The sequence below is a fragment of the Eschrichtius robustus genome, unplaced genomic scaffold (genome assembly GCF_028021215.1).
Source record: "Eschrichtius robustus isolate mEscRob2 unplaced genomic scaffold, mEscRob2.pri scaffold_81, whole genome shotgun sequence".
In the NCBI taxonomy this organism is placed as follows: Eukaryota; Metazoa; Chordata; class Mammalia; order Artiodactyla; family Eschrichtiidae; genus Eschrichtius; species Eschrichtius robustus.
In genome coordinates, this window is record NW_027175690.1 from 275540 (window position 1) to 295901 (window position 20362).

Genomic DNA, 20362 nt, shown 5'->3' on the forward strand with positions numbered 1-20362 from the left:
AGCACTAATAGAGCTTTCAAGAAAATACGTGATTCTAAAGTTCAAAACACTCGTGAAAACAACTGGATACAGGACGGATGCGATAACCATTTACCTCCTCTTTCTTTTGAGTAGAATTCTCTACTTTTGCATCAGTACAGAGCCACCTGCAATAGACAATGTATCTACCAAACTTGTGACTAAGTAGAAGTCAATTGCGTATAAGGAGAACTGGTATGTGTTAATTCCAGAATGTGACCTTAAAAGGAAGAGGTGTGTACCTTTTCTGTTCTTTCTTAATTTCTTGTCTTTGCAATGCAGACATAATCTTTGGATTTTCACCAGCCATCTTGGATCATAAGTGGAAATTAAGTTTGAGAATGACAGAGAAACAAGGCAAAAAAAACTGCGGTCTCTAATGATTTTGGTACCAGGTTTGAGTTCAACCTGGAAGTCAGTTTGCTGGAAGTCAGTTTATCTAAGAAATACATGAATTTCTGTCACAGTTAAGCCATTGTTATTTTTGTTTTATTTTACGTGCAGCTGAACTAATTCTGAGATTGAAATAAAATTGTATTCTTAGCTATAAAAGTGTTTAGCATGAACAAATTGCACTACCATTAAAACTACTGGTTGCATTCTATGATACAAAAGCTCAAGTCTTTCTTCTATCATCCTGGTTTTATCTCTCTCCCACTCTGTTTCTTTCTATTCTTCACAGTATTTGGTTACATAGTAACTAATCAACAATAGGTTCACTGAATGAAGGAATGAACAAAGCGCATCTTGCACATAATGAGCTCAGAGAGACACATGCCTCCATTATGAATAAGGATTTCTAGCATACAATTGAAATTAAAAAAACTAAAATAAAATTGTGTACTGAAATTAATATTTTATTAAAAGGAGTGTTAACTTGCAAAAATAAATTCTTATATCCCCTTTTCCCTCTCATGAGATATGTGAATTTGAAAACAAAAAATGAAATTAGAGAAATGACATCAAAGCATTGACTCTTTTTTTTTTTTTTTACATCTTTATTGAAGTATAATTGCTTTACAATGGTGTGTTAGTTACTGCTTTAAAACAAAGTGAATCAGTTATACATATACATATGTTCCCATATCTCTTCCCTCTTGCATCTCCCTCCCTCCCGCCCTCCCTATCCCACCCCTCTAGGTGGTCACAAAGCACCGAGCTGATCTCCCTGTGCTATGCGGCTGCTTCCCACTAGCTATCTATTTTACATTTGATAGTGTATATATGTCCATGACACTCTCTCACCCTGTCACATCTCACCCCTCCCCCTCCCCATATCCTCAAGTCCATTCTTTAGTAGGTCTGTGTCTTTATTCCCATCTTGCCACTAGGTTCTTCATGACCTTTTTTTTTTTTCCCTTGGATTCCATATATATGTGTTAGCATACTGTATTTGTTTTTCTCTTTCTGACTTACTTCACTCTGTATGACAGACTCTAACTCCATCCACCTCATTACAAATACCTCCATTTCATTTCTTTTTATGGCTGAGTAATATTCCATTGTATATATGTGCCACATCTTCTTTATCCATTCATCCGATGATGGACACTTAGGTTGCTTCCATGTCCTGGCTATTGTAAATAGAGCTGCAATGAACATTTTGGTACATGACTCTTTTTGAATTATGGTTTTCTCCGGGTATATGCCCAGTAGTGGGATTGCTGGGTCGTATGGTAGTTCTATTTTTAGTTTTTTAAGGAATCTCCATACTGTTCTCCATAGTGGCTGTACCAATTTACATTCCCACCAACAGTGCAAGAGTGTTCCTTTTTCTCCACACCCTCTCCAGCATTTATTGTTTCTAGATTTTTTGATGATGGCCATTCTGACCGGTGTGAGATGATACCTCATTGTAGTTTTGATTTGCATTTCTCTAATGATTAAGGATGTTGAGCATTCTTTCATGTGTCTGTTGGCCATCTGTATATCTTCTTTGGAGAAATGTCTATTTAGGTCTTGGGCCCATTTTTGGATTGGGTTGTTTGTTTTTTTGTTATTGAGCTGCATGAGCTGCTTGTAAATCTTGGAGATTAATCCTTTGTCAGTTGCTTCATTTGCAAATATTTTCTCCCATTCTGATGGTTGTCTTTTGGTCTTGTTTATGGTTTCCTTTGCTGTGCAAAAGCTTTTAAGTTTCATTAGGTCCCATTTGTTTATTTGTGTTTTTATTTCCATTTCTCTAGGAGCTGGGTCAAAAAGGATCTTGCTGCGATTTATGTCATAGAGTGTTCTGCCTATGTTTTCCTCTAAGAGTTTGATAGTGTCTGGCTTTACACTTAGGTCTTTAATCCATTTTGAGTTTATTTTTGTGTATGGTGTCAGGGAGTGTTCTAATTTCATACTTTCACATGTACCTGTCCAATTTTCCCAGCACCACTTATTGAAGAGACTGTCTTTTCTCCACTTATATGCTTGCCTCCTTTATCAAAGATAAGGTGACCATATGTGCGTGGGTTTATCTCTGGGCTTTCTATCCTGTTCCATTGGTCTATGTTTCTGTTTTTGTGCCAGTACCAAACTGTCTTGATTACTGTAGCTTTGTAATATAGTCTGAAGTCAGGGAGCCTGATTCCTCCAGCTCCATTTTTCGTTCTCAAGATTGCTTTGGCTATTCGGGGTCTTTTGTGTTTCCATACAAATTGTGAGATTTTTTGTTCTAGTTCTGTGAAAAATGCCTGTGGTAGTTTGATGGGGATTGCATTGAATCTGTAGATTGCTTTGGGTAGTAGAGTCATTTTCACAATGTTGATTCTTCCAATCCAAGAACATGGTATATCTCTCCATCTATTTGTATCATCTTTAATTTCTTTCATTAGTGTCCTATAATTTTCTGCATACAGGTCTTTTGTCTCCTTAGGTAGGTTTATTCCTAGGTATTTTATTCTTTTTGTTGCAATGGTAAACGGGAGTGTTTTCTTAATTTCACTTTCAGATTTTTCATCATTAGTATATAGGAATGCAAGGGATTTCTGTGCATTAATTTTGTATCCTGCTACTTTACCAAATTCATTTATTAGCTCTAGTAGTTTTCTGGTGGCAGTTTTAGGTTTCTCTATGTATAGTATCATGTCATCTGCAAACAGTGACAGCTTTACTTCTTCTTTTCCGATTTGGATTCCTTTTATTTCTTTTTCTTCTCTGATTGCTGTGGCTAACATTTCCAAAACTATGTTGAATAATAGTGGTGAGAGTGGGCAACCTTGTCTTGTTCCTGATCTTAGTGGAAATGGTTTCAGTTTTTCACCATTGAGAACAATGTTGGCTGTGGGTTTGTCATATATGGCTATTATTATGTTGAGGAAAGTTCCCTCTATGCCTACTTTCTGCAGGGCTTTTATTATAAATGGGTGTTGAATTTTGTCGAAAGCTTTCTCTGCATCTATTGAGATGATCATATGGTTTTTCTCCTTCAATTTGTTAATATGGTGTATCACGTTGATTGATTTGCGTATATTGAAGAATCCTTGCATTCCTGGAATAAACCCCACTTGATCATGGTGTAGAATCCTTTTAATGTGCTGTTGGATTCTGTTTGCTAGTATTTTGTTGAGGATTTTTGCATCTATGTTCATCAGTGATATTGGCCTGTAGTTTTCTTTCTTTGTGACATCTTTGTCTGGTTTTGGTATCAGGGTGATGGTGGCCTCGTAGAATGAGTTGGGGAGTGTTCCTCCCTCTGCAATATTTTGGAAGAGTTTGAGAAGGATAGGTGTTAGCTCTTCGCTAAATGTTTGATAGAATTCGCCTGTGAAGCCATCTGGTCCTGGGCTTTTGTTTGTTGGAAAATTTTTAATCACAGTTTCAATTTCAGTGCTTGTGATTGGTCTGTTCATATTTTCTATTTCTTCCTGGTTCAGTCTCGGCAAGTTGTGCATTTCTAAGAATCTGTCCATTTCTTCCAGGTTGTCCATTTTATTGGCATAGAGTTGCTTGTAGTAATCTCTCATGATCGTTTGTATTTCTGCAGTGTCAGTGGTTACTTCTCCTTTTCCATTTCTAATTCTATTGATTTGAGTCTTCTCCCTTTTTCTCTTGATGAGTCTGGCTAATGGTTTGTCAATTTTGTTTATCTTCTCGAAGAACCAGCTTTTAGTTTCATTGATTTTTGCTATTGTTTCCTTCATTTCTTTTTCATTTATTTCTGATCTGATCTTTATGATTTCTTACTTTCTGCTAGCTTTGGGGTTTTTTTGCTCTTCTTTCTCTAATTGCTTTAGGTGCAAGGTTAGGTTGTTTATTCGAGATGTTTCCTGTTTCTTGATGTAGGCTTGTATTGCTATAAACTTCCCTCTTAGAAATGCTTTTGCTGCATCCCATAGGTTTTGGGTCGTCGTGTCTCCATTGTCATTTGTTTCTAGGTTGTTTTGATTTCCCCTTTGATTTCTTCAGTGATCACTTCGTTATTAAGTAGTGTATTGTGTAGCCTCCATGTGTTTGTATTTTTTACAGATCTTTTCCTGTAATTGATATCTAGTCTCATAGCGTTGTGGTGGGAAAAGAAACTTGATACGATTTCAATTTTCTTAAATTTACCAAGGCTTGATTTGTGACCCAAGATATGATCTATCCTGGAGAATCTTCCATGAGCACTTGAGAAGAAAGTATATTCTGTTGTTTTTGGATGGAATGTCCTATAAATATCAATTAAGTCCATCTTGTTTAATGTATCATTTAAAGCTTGTGTTTCCTTATTTATTTTCATTTTGGATGATCTGTCCATTGGTGAAAGTGGGGTGTTAAAGTCCCCTACTATGATTGTGTTGCTGTCGATTTCTCCTTTTATGGCTGTTAGTATTTGCCTTATGTATTGAGGTGCTCCTATGTTGGGTGCATAAATATTTACAATTGTTATACCTCCCTGTTGGATCGATCCCTTGATCATTATATAGTGTCCTTCTTTGTCTCCTGTAATAGTCTTTATTTTAAAGTCTATTTTGTCTGATATGAGAATTGCTACTCCAGCTTTCTTTTGATTTCCATTTGCATGGAATATCTTTTTCCATCCCCTCACTTTCAGTCTGTATGTGTCTCTAGGTCTGAAGTGGGTCTCTTGTAGACAGCATATATACGGGTCTTGTTTTTGTATCCATTCAGCCAGTCTGTGTCTTTTGGTGGGAGCATTTAAGCCATTTACTTTTAAGGTAATTATTGATATTTATGTTCCTATTTCCATTTTCTTAAATGTTTTGGGTTTGTTATTGTAGGTGTTTTCCTTCTCTTGTGTTTCTTGCCTAGAGAAGTTCCTTTAGCATTTGTTGTAAAGCTGGTTTGGTGGTGCTGAACTCTCTCAGCTTTTGCTTGTCTGTAAAGGTTTTAACTTCTCCATCAAATCTGAATGAGATCCTTGCTGGGTAGAGTAACCTTGGTTGTCGGTTTTTCTCCTTCATGGCTTTAAGTATATCCTGCCACTCCCTTCTGGCTTGTAGAGTTTCTGCTGAAAGATCAGCTGTTAACCTTATGTGGATTCCCTTGTGTGTTATTTGTTGTTTTTCCCTTGCTGCTTTTAATATGTTTTCTTTATATTTAATTTTTGATAGTTTGATTAATATGTGTCTTGGCATTTTTCTCCTTGGATTTATCCTGTATGGGACTCTCTGTGCTTCCAGGACTTGATTAACTATTTCCTTTCCCATATTAGGGAAGGTTTCAACTATAATCTCTTCAAATATTTTCTCAGTCCCTTTCTTTTTCTCTTCTTCTTCTGGGACCCCTATAATTCGAATGTTGGTGCGTTTAATGTTGTCCCAGAGGTCTCTGAGACTGTCCTCAGTTCTTTTCATTCTTTTTTCTTTATTCTGCTCTGCAGTAGTTATTTCCACCATTCTGTCTTCCAGGTCACTTATCCGTTCTTCTGCCTCAGTTATTCTGCTATTGATCCCGTCTAGAGTATTTTTAATTCCATTTATTGTGTTTTTCATCGTTGCTTGGTTCCTTTTTAGTTCTTCTACGTCCTTGTTAAATGTTTCTTGCATTTTGTCTATTCTATTTCCAAGATTTTGGATCATCCTTACTATCATTATTCTGAATTCTTTTTCAGGTAGACTGCCTATTTCCTCTTCATTTGTTAGGTCTGGAGTGTTTTGACCCTGCTCCTTCACCTGCTGTGTGTTTTTTTGTCTTCTCATTTTGCTTATCTTACTGTGTTTGGGGTCTCCTTTTCACAGGCTGCAGGTTCGTAGCTCCCGTTGTTTTTGGTATCTGTCCCCAGTGGCTAAGGTTGGTTCAGTGGGTTGTGTAGCCTTCCTGGTGGAGGGGACTATTGCCTGTGTTCTGGTGGATGAGGTTGGATCTTGTCTTTCTGGTGGGCACGTCCATGTCTGGTGGTGTGTTTTGGGGTGTCTGTGGCCTTATTATGATTTTAGGCAGCCTCTCTGCTAATGGATGTGGCTGTGTTCCTGTCTTGCTAGTTGTTTGGCATAGGGTGTCCAGCACTGTAGCTTGCTGGTCGTTGAGTGAAGCTGGGTCTTGATGTTGAGATGGAGATATCTGAGAGATTTTCGCAGTTTGGTATTACGTGGAGCTGGGAGGTCTCTTGTGGACCAGTGTCCTGAAGTTGGCTCTCCCACCTCAGAGGCACAGCCCTGATGCCTGGCTGGAGCACCAAGAGCCTTTCATCCACACAGCTCAGAATATAAGGGAGAAAAAAATAGAAAGAAAGAAAGAGGATAAAATAAAATAAAGCTATTATAATAAAAAATAAGAAAAAAAATTATTAAGAGTAAATGTATTCAGAAAAAAATTTTTTTTAATTTTTAAAAATAGATTTATTAATTTTTATAGTAAAAAATAAGAAAAAAATTATTAAGAAAAAAATTTATTAAGAAAATTTTTTTTAATTTTTTAAAATAAAAAATATGAAAAAACTTATTAAAAATTTTTTTTAATTTCTAAAAATAGAAAATAAGGAAAAAATTATTAAGAAAACAAATATTAGGAAAAAAATTTTTTTAAGTAAAAAAAAAAAAAAACGGACGGACCTAACCCTAGGACTAATGGTGAAAGCAAAGCTATACACACAAAATCTCACCCAGAAGCATACACATATACACTCACAAAAAAAGGAAAAGGGGAAAAATTAATATATCCTGCTCCCAAAGTCCACCTCTTGAATTTGGGATGATTCGTTGTCTATTCAGGTATTCAACAGATGCAGGCACATCAAGTTGTTTGTGGAGTTTTAATCCGCTGCTTCTGAGGCTGCTGGGAGAGATTTTCCTTTCTCTTCTTTGTTCGTACAGCTCCCAGGGTTCAGCTTTGGATTTGGACCCGCCTCTGTATGTAGGTCACCTGAGGGCGTCCGTTCCCCGCCCAGACAGAACGGGGTTAAAGGAGCAGCTGCTTCGGGGGCTCTGGCTCACTCAGGCGGGGGGAGGGAGCGGTACAGAGGAGGCGGGGCGAGCCTGCTGCGGCAGAGGCCAGCCTGACGTTGCAGCAGCCTGAGGCGTGCCGTGCGTTCTCCCGGGGAAGTTGTTCCCGGATCACGGGAGGCTGGCAGTGGCGAGCTGCACCGGCTCCCGGGAGGGGCGGTGTGGAGAGTGACCTGTGCTCACACACAGGCTTCTTGGTGGTGGCAGCAGCAGCCTTAGTGTCTCCTGCCCGTCTCTGGGGTCCGTGCTGATAACAGCGGCTTGCGCCTGTCTCTGGGGTCCGCGCTGTTAGCCGCGGCTCGCACCTGCCTCTGGGGTCTGCGCTGATAGCCGCGGCTTGCTCCCGTCTCTGGAGTTTGTCTAGGCGGTGCTCTGAATCCCCTCTCCTTGCGCGCCGCGAAACAAAGAGGCAAGAAAAAGTCTCTTGCCTCTTCGGCGGCTGCAGACCTCCTCTCGGGCTCCCTCCCGGCTAGCCGCGGTGCGCCAACCCCTTCAGGCTGTGTTCACGCCGCCAGCCCCAGTCCTCTCCCTGCGATCCGACCGAAGCCCGAGCCTTGGCTCCCAGCCCCCGCCCGCCCCGGCGGGTGAGCAGACAAGCCTCTCAGGCTGGTGAGTGCTGCTCGGCGCCGAGCTTCTGTGCGGGAATCTCTCCATTTTTCCCTCTGTGCCCCTGTTGCTGTGGGATCCGCGCTGGTAGCCGCGGCTCGCGGCCGTCTCTGGAGCTCGTTTAGGCGGCGCTCTGAATCCCCTCTCCTTGCGCACCATGAAACAAAGAGGCAAGAAAAAGTCTCTTGCCTCTTTGGCAGCTGCAGACTTTTTCCCAGACTCCCTCCCGGCTAGCACCGAAGCCCAAGCCTCAGCTCCCAGCCCCCGCCCGCCCCAGCGGCTGAGCAGACAAGCCTCTCGGGCTGGTGAGTGCTACTCAGCACCGATCCTCCGTGTGGGAATCTCTCCGCTTTGCCCTCCGCACCCCTGTTGCTGCGCTCTCCTCCATGGCTCCGAAGCTTCCCCCCCTGCCACCCACAGTCTCCGCCCGCGAAGGGGCTTCCTAGTGCCTGGAAACCTTTCCTCCTTCACGGCTCCCTCCCACTGGTGCAGGTCCCGTCCCTATTCTTTTGTCTCTGTTATTTCTTTTTTCTTTTACCCTACCCAAGTATGTGGGGATTTTCTTGCCTTTTGGGAGGTCTGACGTCTTCTGCCAGCGTTCAGTGGGTGTTCTGTAGGAGCAGTTCCACGTGTAGATGTATTTCTACTGTATCTGTGGGAAGGAAGGTGATCTCTGCGTCTTATCTTCCGCCATCTTGCCCCTACCCTCGACTCTTTTATTCACAATACAGAATACTTGTAATCAATAAATTATCATGGCCACAGGAAATCAGGTTCTTGCCTACCAGGAAAAATCTAGAATTACAAGCAAATGTCACAATAGCCATATATTTCTTTCTATTTCTCCTTTGTGTTCCTTACATCATAAGTCCTTACCCTTGGAGTCTAGTTTTAAAGATTTTTATATATGTGAAAGTATTCATGAACTACACATATATTTTTCTTTGACTTATTATTTTAAATTTACATATATTGTATCATACTGACATATCCTTTTTTTAACCTTTCAGCATTTCATCTTTCATAGGTTTATGTGACAAAATTATATACTGTGCTTAGGAATTCTATTTTTCCATAATGGTGACCTAAGTCATTTGGACTAATCACCCTCTAAAAAGCAACCAAGATAACTGCTTTAAAAAAATTAAAAATTACCTTAAAAACCATGATGAGCCAACAAAATAGAGTGGAAATTACTAGAGAAAATTCTAGGAGAAAAACTGAACCCAGAAAAGACAGGGGAAATACCAGTAACAAAATTAAATTTGCCCTAGGGTAATTTACTGATACCAGGAAATTTATGTTTATCATTTTTAATTTCATGGAGTAAGAGGAACAGAAGTCAATGCCTAGGACCCATCCAAGGTGGAGAGTTTTTTCAGAGGTGGTCCCAGCATTGCAATGGACATGAAAAGTACTCTACCCTCAGGCTTCGAATGAACCAAAAGTAAAACTGCCTTTTCTGAACCCAACTCCAGAAGACTGGAGGGAAGGTTGCCATAGCATTGCATGAAGCAGAATAAATTAAAAAGGAATAGAAATATAAAAACTTAACCCCGAGAATTTGTGGCCACTGCCCAGTCATTGTGAGGATTCACAGCCCAAGTTCCCATGACCTGGGTGTGTCAGGAAACCCCATGCTCTAAACGTAATTTAACGATATTGCCAAATAAAATGGTAGATGAAAAACTAAATTATCCCTGGAGGGAAGTATCTCCACTCTTTGCTTTGGGGAATCCTAATAAGTAATTTTACAAAGAGGAATGAGCAGCAAAATCAAAGGCAACCAAGTACACAAGGAAATAAACCCTTCCGAATGAGAACCTGGAGAAACAAGTGAAAGAATGACGTGGTGGCTAGGAGGCAAAGAAACAACTTAGGCTTGAGAATTCTAGTAAATTACTTGGCTGTGGCAACTGTCCCATGGTGCACACTAGAAGCAAATAGATCAGAAGCCTACTGAGTTTTTGAGGGAATTATATAGTCAAATGAAGAACCTGGACTTGGAAAGCTTTCAACTGTTCAAACTTTGGGTGCCCCAAATTTCATGTGCAGTAAGTGAGCTATGAAAGCTGTACATCCCCCAAAGAAAACATAGCCCCTAACCTCCATTCATGGTCATTTTGGAGTGGCCATGGAAGAAAATGAACAAGGAAGAACCTCCCTGGGGCAGATCCACAATACTAGTGACAAATGGTGTTGGCTACAATGAGACCTAGAGCAATGTAGAAATCAGAACATACAGGATTCCTAAGCCCTTACTGATATTCCACAGGTAGATATCAGCAGAGTTGGGCCAGCAGAGTTGGAAGTGCCGTGAAAGATCATTTAACACAAGAAATCTCACTCCAGCACCACTTTACATATTTATAGATTGATCTAATGGACAGTATGGAACACCAGTGTGACAAAGGTTTCCATGATTCTTTTTGAAATATCTATTCTTAATCATCTCCACTTTGGGTGAACCAGGTTTCTTTGTGTCCATGCCATCAGACTCCTTTCAAAAAGCTAAAACCATCTGCTAGCCACTACCTTAATCCTTTCAGAGGTCTTAACAAAGTGTGACGACATCACCCTTGAGTTAGTCTTTGCCCAGTGACTATGTCTTAGATTGACTCTAAATCCAAGCTTTTCTTAATTTTAGCTTCTATTATTGTTATTTGGAGAGGAGAACTAGTTCCATTTTCCTACCCTGAAAGTTTTGGACATTCTGGGCTCTCTATATTCTTTTCCAGTTCTATGTGCACACTGGTCAGTTATATTCTGAGTTTATCCCTTGTCTCTTATCAAACGTAAAAATAGGAAGCATTTATACTATTAAAATTCTGCCGCGAAACCTCTTTGCTCAGGGCCACAATTTCAATGGGTATATATCTGCCTTCCAAAGTATCTCAGGCAAGAGTGATATCTAATGTTTCACCACTGCAGGGTTGCCATTTTTCCAGCCTCCTTTAATAGATACACATTTTAGGATTTTTCACTTCTAAGTATAAATTTCTTAGTCAATATTTGCTGTAATAATAACTGTAAAACCTTAGTGGCTTACAAAAGCAAATATTTTCCTCTCTCTTAGGTTTGGAAATCAGCAGGAGGTTGGAAGGGGTTTTGCTAGGATTAGCTTCAGGTCTGGCTCAGGTTTCTTTCCCATGCCTTCTCTCATGCAGACAACTGGTGCACACTCCTCTCACGGTTGCTTACAGGATCAGAAGAGGCCATGCCAAATCAAGTAAGACATTTAAAGCCTCTACTTCCATTATGTTTGATAACATTCCATTGGCTAAAGCAAGTCATATAGTCTATCTCAACATCAGTGGAGTGGGGAAGTTTATTATGCCTCTTATACTGAGAAGTCACCTAGCAAAAGGTGTCCAAGTAAAACCTGTGAAATGGAAGGGGTGAGAATTATAACATTAATACAATCTATAAGAGAATGAAACAAAAACAAATATCCACTTTTAAAAAATTGCTGCCTCTCTGGCAGCCTGTTCCCAGCATCCCTTCCTCTGAGATTGTTCCTAGCATCCTTTCTCTGATGGAAAGTTCCTAGCAACTCTCTGACGGATGTTCCCAACATCCTTTCCTCTGAAAGTGTTCCATGGCATCCCTTCCTCTGAGAGTATTCCCTAGCAAGACATGGCCAGCTCCATGAAGGAGCCATATTCTTCTAGTGCTTTCTTCTAAATAGCAATAAACTTTTCAGTTCAAGAGTCTTTTCCAGGCCAACCCAGTCTCTGGTATCTCCCAAACAATGACTCAGAAGACAGTAATGGCCAGGGTCTTCCTAGAGGGGTTGTAGCAGGGGGTCAAAAGATGCCCACAATCCAACGTGGCAAATGAGTCAAGTGAACAACAACAATGGTGGGACCAACTTGCCTTGGGACAGATAATACTCCATGCTACAGACAACTTTATGAGGTAGAAATTGTTGTGCCCATTGTACAGGTGAGAAAACTCAGGCATGGAATGTTTAAGTAACTTGACAAAGTACTAGAAGCAGTCTTCAAACATAGACTGCAGTTCTAGAAAGTGCTCAGATGAAAAAGCCAATCTCAAAAGGTTACATGCTGTGTGACTCCATTATATAACATTCTTGAAATGAGAAAGTTGTAGAATGGAAAGTAAATTAGTGGTTGTCATGGGTCAGGGATGAGGAGGCAGGGAGGGGTAGCAGGAGGGAGATGGGTGTGGTTGTAAAAGGACAACAGGAGGGATCATTGTAGTGATGAAACTTGTACTGTATCTAGATTGTGGTGTTAAAGATGTGAACCTACACATATGATAAAGTTGCACAGAACTAAATAAATATGCAAACAAATTAGTACAAGTAAAACTGAAGAATCTGAATAAGATGTATTAGATTGTATGTTAATATCTTGGTTGTGATATTGTACAATAGTTCTGCAATACGTGACCATTGGAGGAAAATGGGTAAAGGGAACAGGGGGTCTCTCTGTGTTATTTCTTCAAAAAACTTGTCAATCTACAATGATCTCAAAATAAAAACTTTAATTTAAAAAAATAGAGTAACATATCAAATTTAGTATTTATCTAGAAGGACATTGGATATGTTGTAATGTAGTATGCAGAATTTGTTGTTGTTTCAATTTATCTAACAACTTTTATAAATTGTATTTTAAGGTGTTATACATGCTGTGAACTTCAACTAAAAAGTAAAAAAATAGTAAAAGTAAATGCATTTTAACTTTCCATAAAAAGAGTGTTCAGAAATTTAGAGAGAGAAACTCCTTCTTGCTGTTAGATCAAGGGAGGCTATCTTTTTTAAAAAATTGCAAATCACAAGTGTAACATATGTTAAAAAATGTAATGTTATAGGAAACAGCCAATGGAAATCAACATTTAGACAGGAATTCGCTATGGGTGAAATTTTTTAAAATAAAGAACTATGATAAAAACACCAAAATAAGTATTTTGGGAAATTAATGAAGTATAAACATGCATTAATAACTAAACTAAAATAGGGCAGGTATGAAGCACAGACTGTTAGATATAAAACAACTAGAAAACTTGGAAATGGATAATGGAATCATTTCAAATTGCAATCTCAATTAATTGTATTACCTCTATGGTGGACACAGTTTAAGAGAGAATCAGTGGATTGGAAGACCATATTTCATAGCAAAGAAGAAACAGATTAATATAAAATAGTTAAGACTTGTGGAACATTGGATTAGCCACATTTCAGTGCAGAAAACAGAAATCCCTTTGTTTCTTTAAAAAAAAAAAAAAAGCTGGGAAGGCTAGAAGTCAGAGAACCATTTTTGGACTATTGACTTCAAAGCCACATCACTGAAGTCATGAGCTGGAGCTCAGGAAGCTGCTGCTATACCACTATCTTTCACAACAGAGTTTTATTCCCATGAAGTTTGTGACTAGATAAGGAAAGTGGAAAATGGCCACCACAAACATTTACCTCTGTCCGCTCTTAGCTTTCTAGAAGTAGAAGCAGCAGGAATTTGGCCTATGCCTTCATTCTGACCCCCAAATACTGCTTTTACATGGTAGATGTCATTTGCCTCCAGACTCCCAGCTTCAGTGGAAACTGAGAAATACAGTTCTTTGGTTTCTGACCTGTTTTTAAGAATAACACTTTGAAAGAGGGTTAAGAGAGGAAATGTATATTTCTAATATAGATTTAGGATCAGTTTCTTAAAATCCCTGCTGGAATTATAGATTGATGTGTGAAGAACTGACATCTTATAATTGTGTCTTCCAATTCATGAAAATGATATATCATTTGTTCAGACCTATAATTTCTCTCAGCAAAGTGTTATAGTGTTCTCTGTAGAGTTCTTTCATATGTTTTGTAAAATGTATTTCTAAATATTTCATGTTTGGGATGCTAATGGAAATGGATTATTTTTAAATTTTCTTTTTCTAATTGTTCATTACTTGTACATAAAATTATAATTGTTTGTATATTAACATTGTATCCTGTGACCTTACTAAATTCATTTATTAGTTCTAGTATTTTCTATGTAATCATATCATTTGCCAATAAAGACAACTTTACTTCTACCTTTCCAATTCATTGACTTTCATTTCTTTTCCTTGCCTTATGGCACTAGTTAAAACCTCCAGTAAAATATTGAATAGAAGTAGTAGCGCAGATATCCATTCTTTGTTCCTTTTCTTAGGTAGAAAGCATTGAGTCTTTCACTGTTTAGTACAATGAAAGTTGTCGGTTTGTTAAAGATGTCCTTAATTAGATTAAGAAATTTCCCTTTTCTTAGCTTGCTGAGAGATTTTATCATGAATTGGTGTTGCACTTTATCAAACTTCTTCTGCATCTATTGAAATGATCATATGGTTTTTTCTTTATTTTATTAATATGGTGAATTACACTGGTTGATTTTTGGATGTTAAATCAACCTTTTACTCCTGGGATAAACTCGATTTGATCATGATGCACCATATTCTTTTATATATTGTTGGGTTTGTTTTGCTAAAATTTTGTTAAGGATATTTGTGTCTATTTTCATGAGGGATATTGGTGCATAGTTCTTTTTTCTGATGTCTTTGGCCTTATAAAATGAGTTTGGGAGTATTCTCTCTCCCTCTATTTTCTGAAAGAGTTTGTGTAGGATTGGTATAATTTCTTCCTTAAATGTTAGAATTTACCAGTGAAGCCATCTGGGCATAAGATTTTCTTTTTGGAAAGATTTTAAATGAAAACTCAAGTTTCCTGAATTAATATAGGGCTATTCAAATTTTGTATTCTTATTGGGTCAGGCTTTATAATTTGTGTCTTTCAACTAATTTGTTCATTTCATCCATTTTTTTTTTGTTGAATTTATTGGTATAAAGTTGAATTTATTGGTATTATCTTATTTTTCTTTTAATGACCACGCTCTGTAGTGAGTGATGTATTCTATTACATTATGATACTGGTAATTTTTGTCTTCTGCTTTTACTCTTTATCAGCCAAAATGGAATTTTATCAGTTATATTGATTTTTTTTAAAGACCTAACTTTTGATTTCATTTTTTTCCTATTATTTTTCTGCTTTCTATCTCAAAGATTTTTGCACTTATCTTTATCATCTCCTTTTTTTTTTGGACTTGATTTTCGTGACCTTAACACTTTGGAAGTATACAGGCTAGCTATTTTGCAGAATGGCCCTCAAACTGTTTTTTCTGATGTTTTCTTATAACTTGATCTAGATTATATATTTTTAGCAGGAATACCACACCCAAATGATGCTGAGTTCTTCTCAAGGTGTTCTATCAGGATCAACTTCATGTTATTTGTCCCATTATTGGTAATGTTACTTTTGATCAGTTGACTAATGTAGTGTCAGTAAGATTTCTCTTTCAATCTAGGCATTTACCCACAACCACTGTACTGAAAGAATTTTGGACAAGGCCACCAATAGCCTCCATATTATAAACCTGAAAGTTGAATATTCGTCTTCATCTTTCTTTCTTGGGTTCCCTGACACATGTTCTCCTATTGACGACTCCCAAATATATCAAGCCTGGACACCTTCTCTGAGCTCCAGACTTGTATTTTTGACTATTTATACAACATGTCCACTTTGATGTCTGAAAGGTATCTCAAATTTACCATGTCTAAAAACAAAAAAACAAACTGATCTTTCTGTTACAAAGTCTTCCCCTGCTCTGTAAGTGGCAACCTCTTCCTTCTTGTTGCTCAGGCTAAAAATCTTGGTGTCATCCTTGACTCCTTTCTTTTTAACTGCACACCTAATGCTTTAGCAAATCCTGCTAAACTTAACTTCAAAATATGCAACTTCAAAAGATGCATTCCCATCACTCATTTCTGGGTCCTTACCTCCCCACCCCAGAAACCCTCAGGATGCTTGGCTTGGAGACTTTGAGATTGTGAGCAACATCTGTCTTCTTTGTTGTTTACAGGAATCTTCTCTCTTCCTGGTTCTGCTTCTACCTCCCTCTCCACAGCTTAGTCTATGATGAAAGCATAGGATTTCAGAGAAAAAACAAAAAACAAGGAAGAGAGCCGTCTTTAAACTTCTTTAAGTTTTCTGCTTCCATTTTGTCATGAGGTTCCCATGGCAAGGAAGACCAAAATTTGGCTAGCTGCTTGGAATTGGGAGAGGAAAAACTACAGGGAAAAAATTTTAACATTTTAGTAAATTAATTACCCTACCGGAGTAAAAGAACAATTACTCTTTTTAAAGAATGTATAGGAGACCTGAGATGCAAGTAGTGACAAGGGGAAGCCAGGAAAACACCACCACCACCTCTCAACACTGAGGCATCTGAAGCCTGAAAATGAACCAGCCACCACTGGAATGGGCTGCAAAGGAAGCATCAACTTTAGGGAAGAGGCTGCTTTTAATTTAGGCAAGGGGGTGGAGGGAATACTCAAGGTGGGTGGGTGGAAAATGAGGCATTTCCACTTTGGGCATTAACCAAAAAACAGTCTCAGGGTGTGATAAGACAAAAACTACTAATGTTTAAGTGTTCCAAGAAATTTGATAGTAATTGTGGGTTAACAATTATAAAATGCAAATTTCTGTGGTGAGCAAGTATAATTTCTTACAACAAATAATTATCAGTCTCTAGAGTAAAGGCAATACAATCTTGGCAATTAAAGTATAATATTTAGGGGACTTCCCTGGTGATCAAGACTCCACGCTCCCAGTTCAGGGGGCCTAGGTTCAATCCCTGGTCAGGGAACCAGATCCTGAATGCTGCAACTAAGATCCTGCATGCCGCAACTAAAAGATCCTGCATGCAGCAACTAAAGATCCCACGCAAGGCAATGAAGATTCCGCATGCTGCAACTAAGACCCAGAACAGCCAAATAAATAATTTTTTTTTAAATAAAGTATAATATTATAGGAGAGCTTACCTTGGGAAAATATAGAACTATTCATAACAGGATACAAATAACAAGTCCTACAAGAAAATCCCACTACCCCTAACATACCTGTTCCTATTATTATTTTCTTCAAGGTAACTGGTTGTTAGATATTTTTTCAGCTTTTACCCTTATCTAAGTAATAAGATACAAAGGCTAACTCAATGTATTTTATTGTCAAAGTTCAATGCTTCCCAATATCTAAAATTCTTGCTACCATAAATTTTGACCATTGATTCCAACTTTTAATTTAATCACAGCAGAATAAACTATTTGGAATTTATAATTTTACTTTTACACTAAACACATGACATACCATAGTCCTCTCTCCAAGCCTTTCCTACTTTGAGCTTGCTGCACTATCTGCAGTCCCCAATCCTGCCATGTGAATCTCATCTACTTGTCCTTTGTCAATTTTCATCCTGTCCTGAATGGCTCTCAGCCCACCACTCAACCACTTAGCAAAGACAACTTAGGCACTCTGTATATTCTGTAAAAGTGTAACACTTACAACTCTACATTCTTTCTCTCAATAGGTGTTATCATTTTGGTCTTATAAGCAACGTGTGGGTAGATACTGTGTGGTAGTCATTTGGTAGCTTCAGCACCTAGCACTATAATCCGCACATAGTGGGCTCTCATGTATTTTTCTGAGTAACTGAATCAGTGTTATCCTTGCTACTACCCCAGGAAGCAGCAGATTGTCACAGAGTAAGCAGAGTAGGCCCTCCTAATTAACAAACGAATGAATTAATAGATGGATGTGCACCTATTTGCAGAACTCTTAAGGAAGTTAAAAGAATTTCCTAAAATTAGAAACTATTAGGAAATTACCATTAATCTTGTTAGTTGTGATGATAGTGGTTAGGTAGGAAAAAAAGTCTATTGTTAGAAATACATATTTAAGTATTTATAGTGAAATGCCATGATGCTAATGGAATTTATTTTAAAATACTTTAACAACAAAGTAGATGAAGCAATATGACAAAATAATTATTGTTAAATTTAGTTATGTATATATTCTAGTCTATTCCAACACAACATGTAATTGGCAAGATGACAAGAGCATATTAAGTATCTAGAAATTGATGTGATTGCCGTTTGGTAAGTCAATAACAAGTGATACATTAAAAGTAACTGAAAATGATTCACACTAGGATAACCAAAGGGCAGCGTTCTAAACTACTTATGAAAGGCAGGAAGGGACTCTCTTATTTATAAGTAAATTATTTACATTTAAGAAAATAAATGTCAAATACCACCTGAGACAAAAATGTGATCAATTATTTCTATTTAGGGAAAACAAATTTTTCTTTACGTATCTTCTTGAACTTTTTTGGTATACATGTAAAATCTAAATAAATATAAATTAAGTTTAATATTACAAAAGAATAAGATTTACAATTTGAATATGAACATCTCACTTCAGAAATATAGAATCTTTTCTTATATTAATATTATAATATATCTGGAGACCTTTAAAGACATTAAGTCAATAAAGACACCTTTCACCCTTTCACGGGGCTGTTTTTTTTTTTTTTTTAATTGTCTTAAGAACAAAATTATAGCTGATCTATCTGACAAATAAGGAGCTAATTCACTATCTGTGCTTGTATGACAAAGGAAGAATTATTCCTTCATTCTGTATTCCTCCTTTGTCACCAAATAACCCAAGAAACTCAACATTCTTGGGTGATCGGCATGCTTTTCCTTTAAAAAATTTTGCCAACTGATTCAGACTCATTTTAATGGAAAAAGAAAAGATGAAAATGCCTTTTTGTCAGGAAGGATTATTTTATAATGTTTCATCACTCTTGGGCAATTTTCCTTAGAAGAGAGTGGTTTATTTGTTTTCAATATCCAATTAATGTTTTTAATTTGTTGTGTCCTTTGTAAGTAAAAATAACATTACACATTTGGTGAAAAAAAATTCACTTTTTTCCTTTTCTTCTTGCTCACATTCTAAGTATCAACAAATCTCTCCACTTTCCCACACTTTTATGAAAGTAATCACTCTCAATCTTGTGAGTTCTTCTATTTTCAAGAGTCTTAGGAGTGCTGAGAACGTGATTCCAGGACAGATTCGTTTTTCCTTGCTTCGTGGACATTCTTATGCATCTTAAAGACAAGATAACACGCAAAACGAAGAACACTACCACATATACTGTGTCCACTCCACCAGAAAGTTCTACAAAACTAGAAATATTCTGTGTACTCATGTGCACTTTCTTCTCAACTCTTCTTTGGCTCAGTTAGCCAATGGTTACTAGCATCATAAGCAAAACTGTCAATGTCATACATATATGTCCTGAAAGTTAAAAAAAAGTTTAAATCAAAATAATTGTATTTACTGGTGATAAACATTAATTTTTTAGTTACTATGTGATAAACCATGAAAAAGAATTAGTTGGGTAATTTGGGGTGCAAAACAAATGCAAAATTAGTAAGTTATAGAGTATGGACAACCTTGGCCAGCACAGTATAGAGTTCGGTAGCTATAGCAATACCAACTAAAACATGACACTTAAGTTTTTAGTTTCTTGAGATTAAGTGGCCAAGCTGGATTCAACTAAGATACTTTCAGATTAAAAGTCAGTGAAAACTCCCTGGCATAGAAGAAAGTTTAATCAAAAGAAGACACCTAGAAGGTTTCACGGGTACATACATATTAAGTTAGTTTTGTGTGATAATTTTGCCTAACAACGTAAAACAGATAAGATCTGTAAACTTGACTTAGAAAAGACAGGTTAAAATAGATTTAATATTTCTTAAACACTGGAAACTTTAAAAGTCACCAAGCAAGACGGAGAAGCAAATACAATATGGGCCAATCATCTCATGATGCAAGTAGTCACAATGAAGGCATTCCTATTTGTAAGCCCTAATGTATCAACCTTTTGTTTTTTCCAGATATTTGTAGCATTGTGAGCATCCAATCATTTCAATAAACTGAGTACAAAGCACAGGATGAGATAATGAGTATACTGCTGAAGAGTGGAAGACTGAAGACATGTCATATTAATGAAAGATTCAATGTGTTAGTCACTCGTTCAACAAAGAAAAACAATTCTGACAATAACAAAGGTTTAAGCCTCTATTGTTCTTTAATAGTCACAGATAGATATCAAGCTAATTGTGTTAATGGACATTTTCCAAGATACAGAAATTGATTTTATTGAACCATATACCTGTTGTAAATTACTAGAAGGTCTTACTTCCGTAGCATCACCAGTCACAGTTAAATTATGAAACTTAACATTAAGTGCTTTGTTGTTCTCATGTGTGTAGTAAGAGCTGAATAGTAGAGAAGGAAAATACTGATTGAATTATAAAAGTTTAAGTTCACTCAAAAAGCAGTATCAGCATTTGCTTACAATCACATTCTTTTCATAAACTAAAATTTACCATATATATCCAACACTTCTAAAAGACGTAAATAAATCCTTTGATAGGCAAACACAAAGGATCACCAGGTGAAGGTACATTACACCTTCACATGC

At 37.5% G+C, this 20362-nt stretch overlaps 1 protein-coding gene across 5 annotated transcripts in view; it reads right to left on the reverse strand.

The window, feature by feature from the left end:
• Positions 1-15923: 15923 nt before the first annotated feature.
• Positions 15924-20362, reverse strand: part of LOC137758355 (complement decay-accelerating factor-like) — a 28699-nt gene continuing 24260 nt past the window's right edge. For 2 of the 5 annotated variants that reach the window (XM_068534463.1, XM_068534462.1), the window contains one exon: positions 18593-19170. In XM_068534463.1, coding sequence (XP_068390564.1) covers positions 19115-19170 — 56 coding nt within the window. In that variant the 3' untranslated portion in view covers positions 18593-19114. Of the gene's footprint in view, positions 15944-18592; positions 19171-20050; positions 20157-20362 lie in introns of those variants that run through there. The other 3 variants (XM_068534461.1, XR_011072945.1, XM_068534466.1) reach the window with 3 other exon arrangements.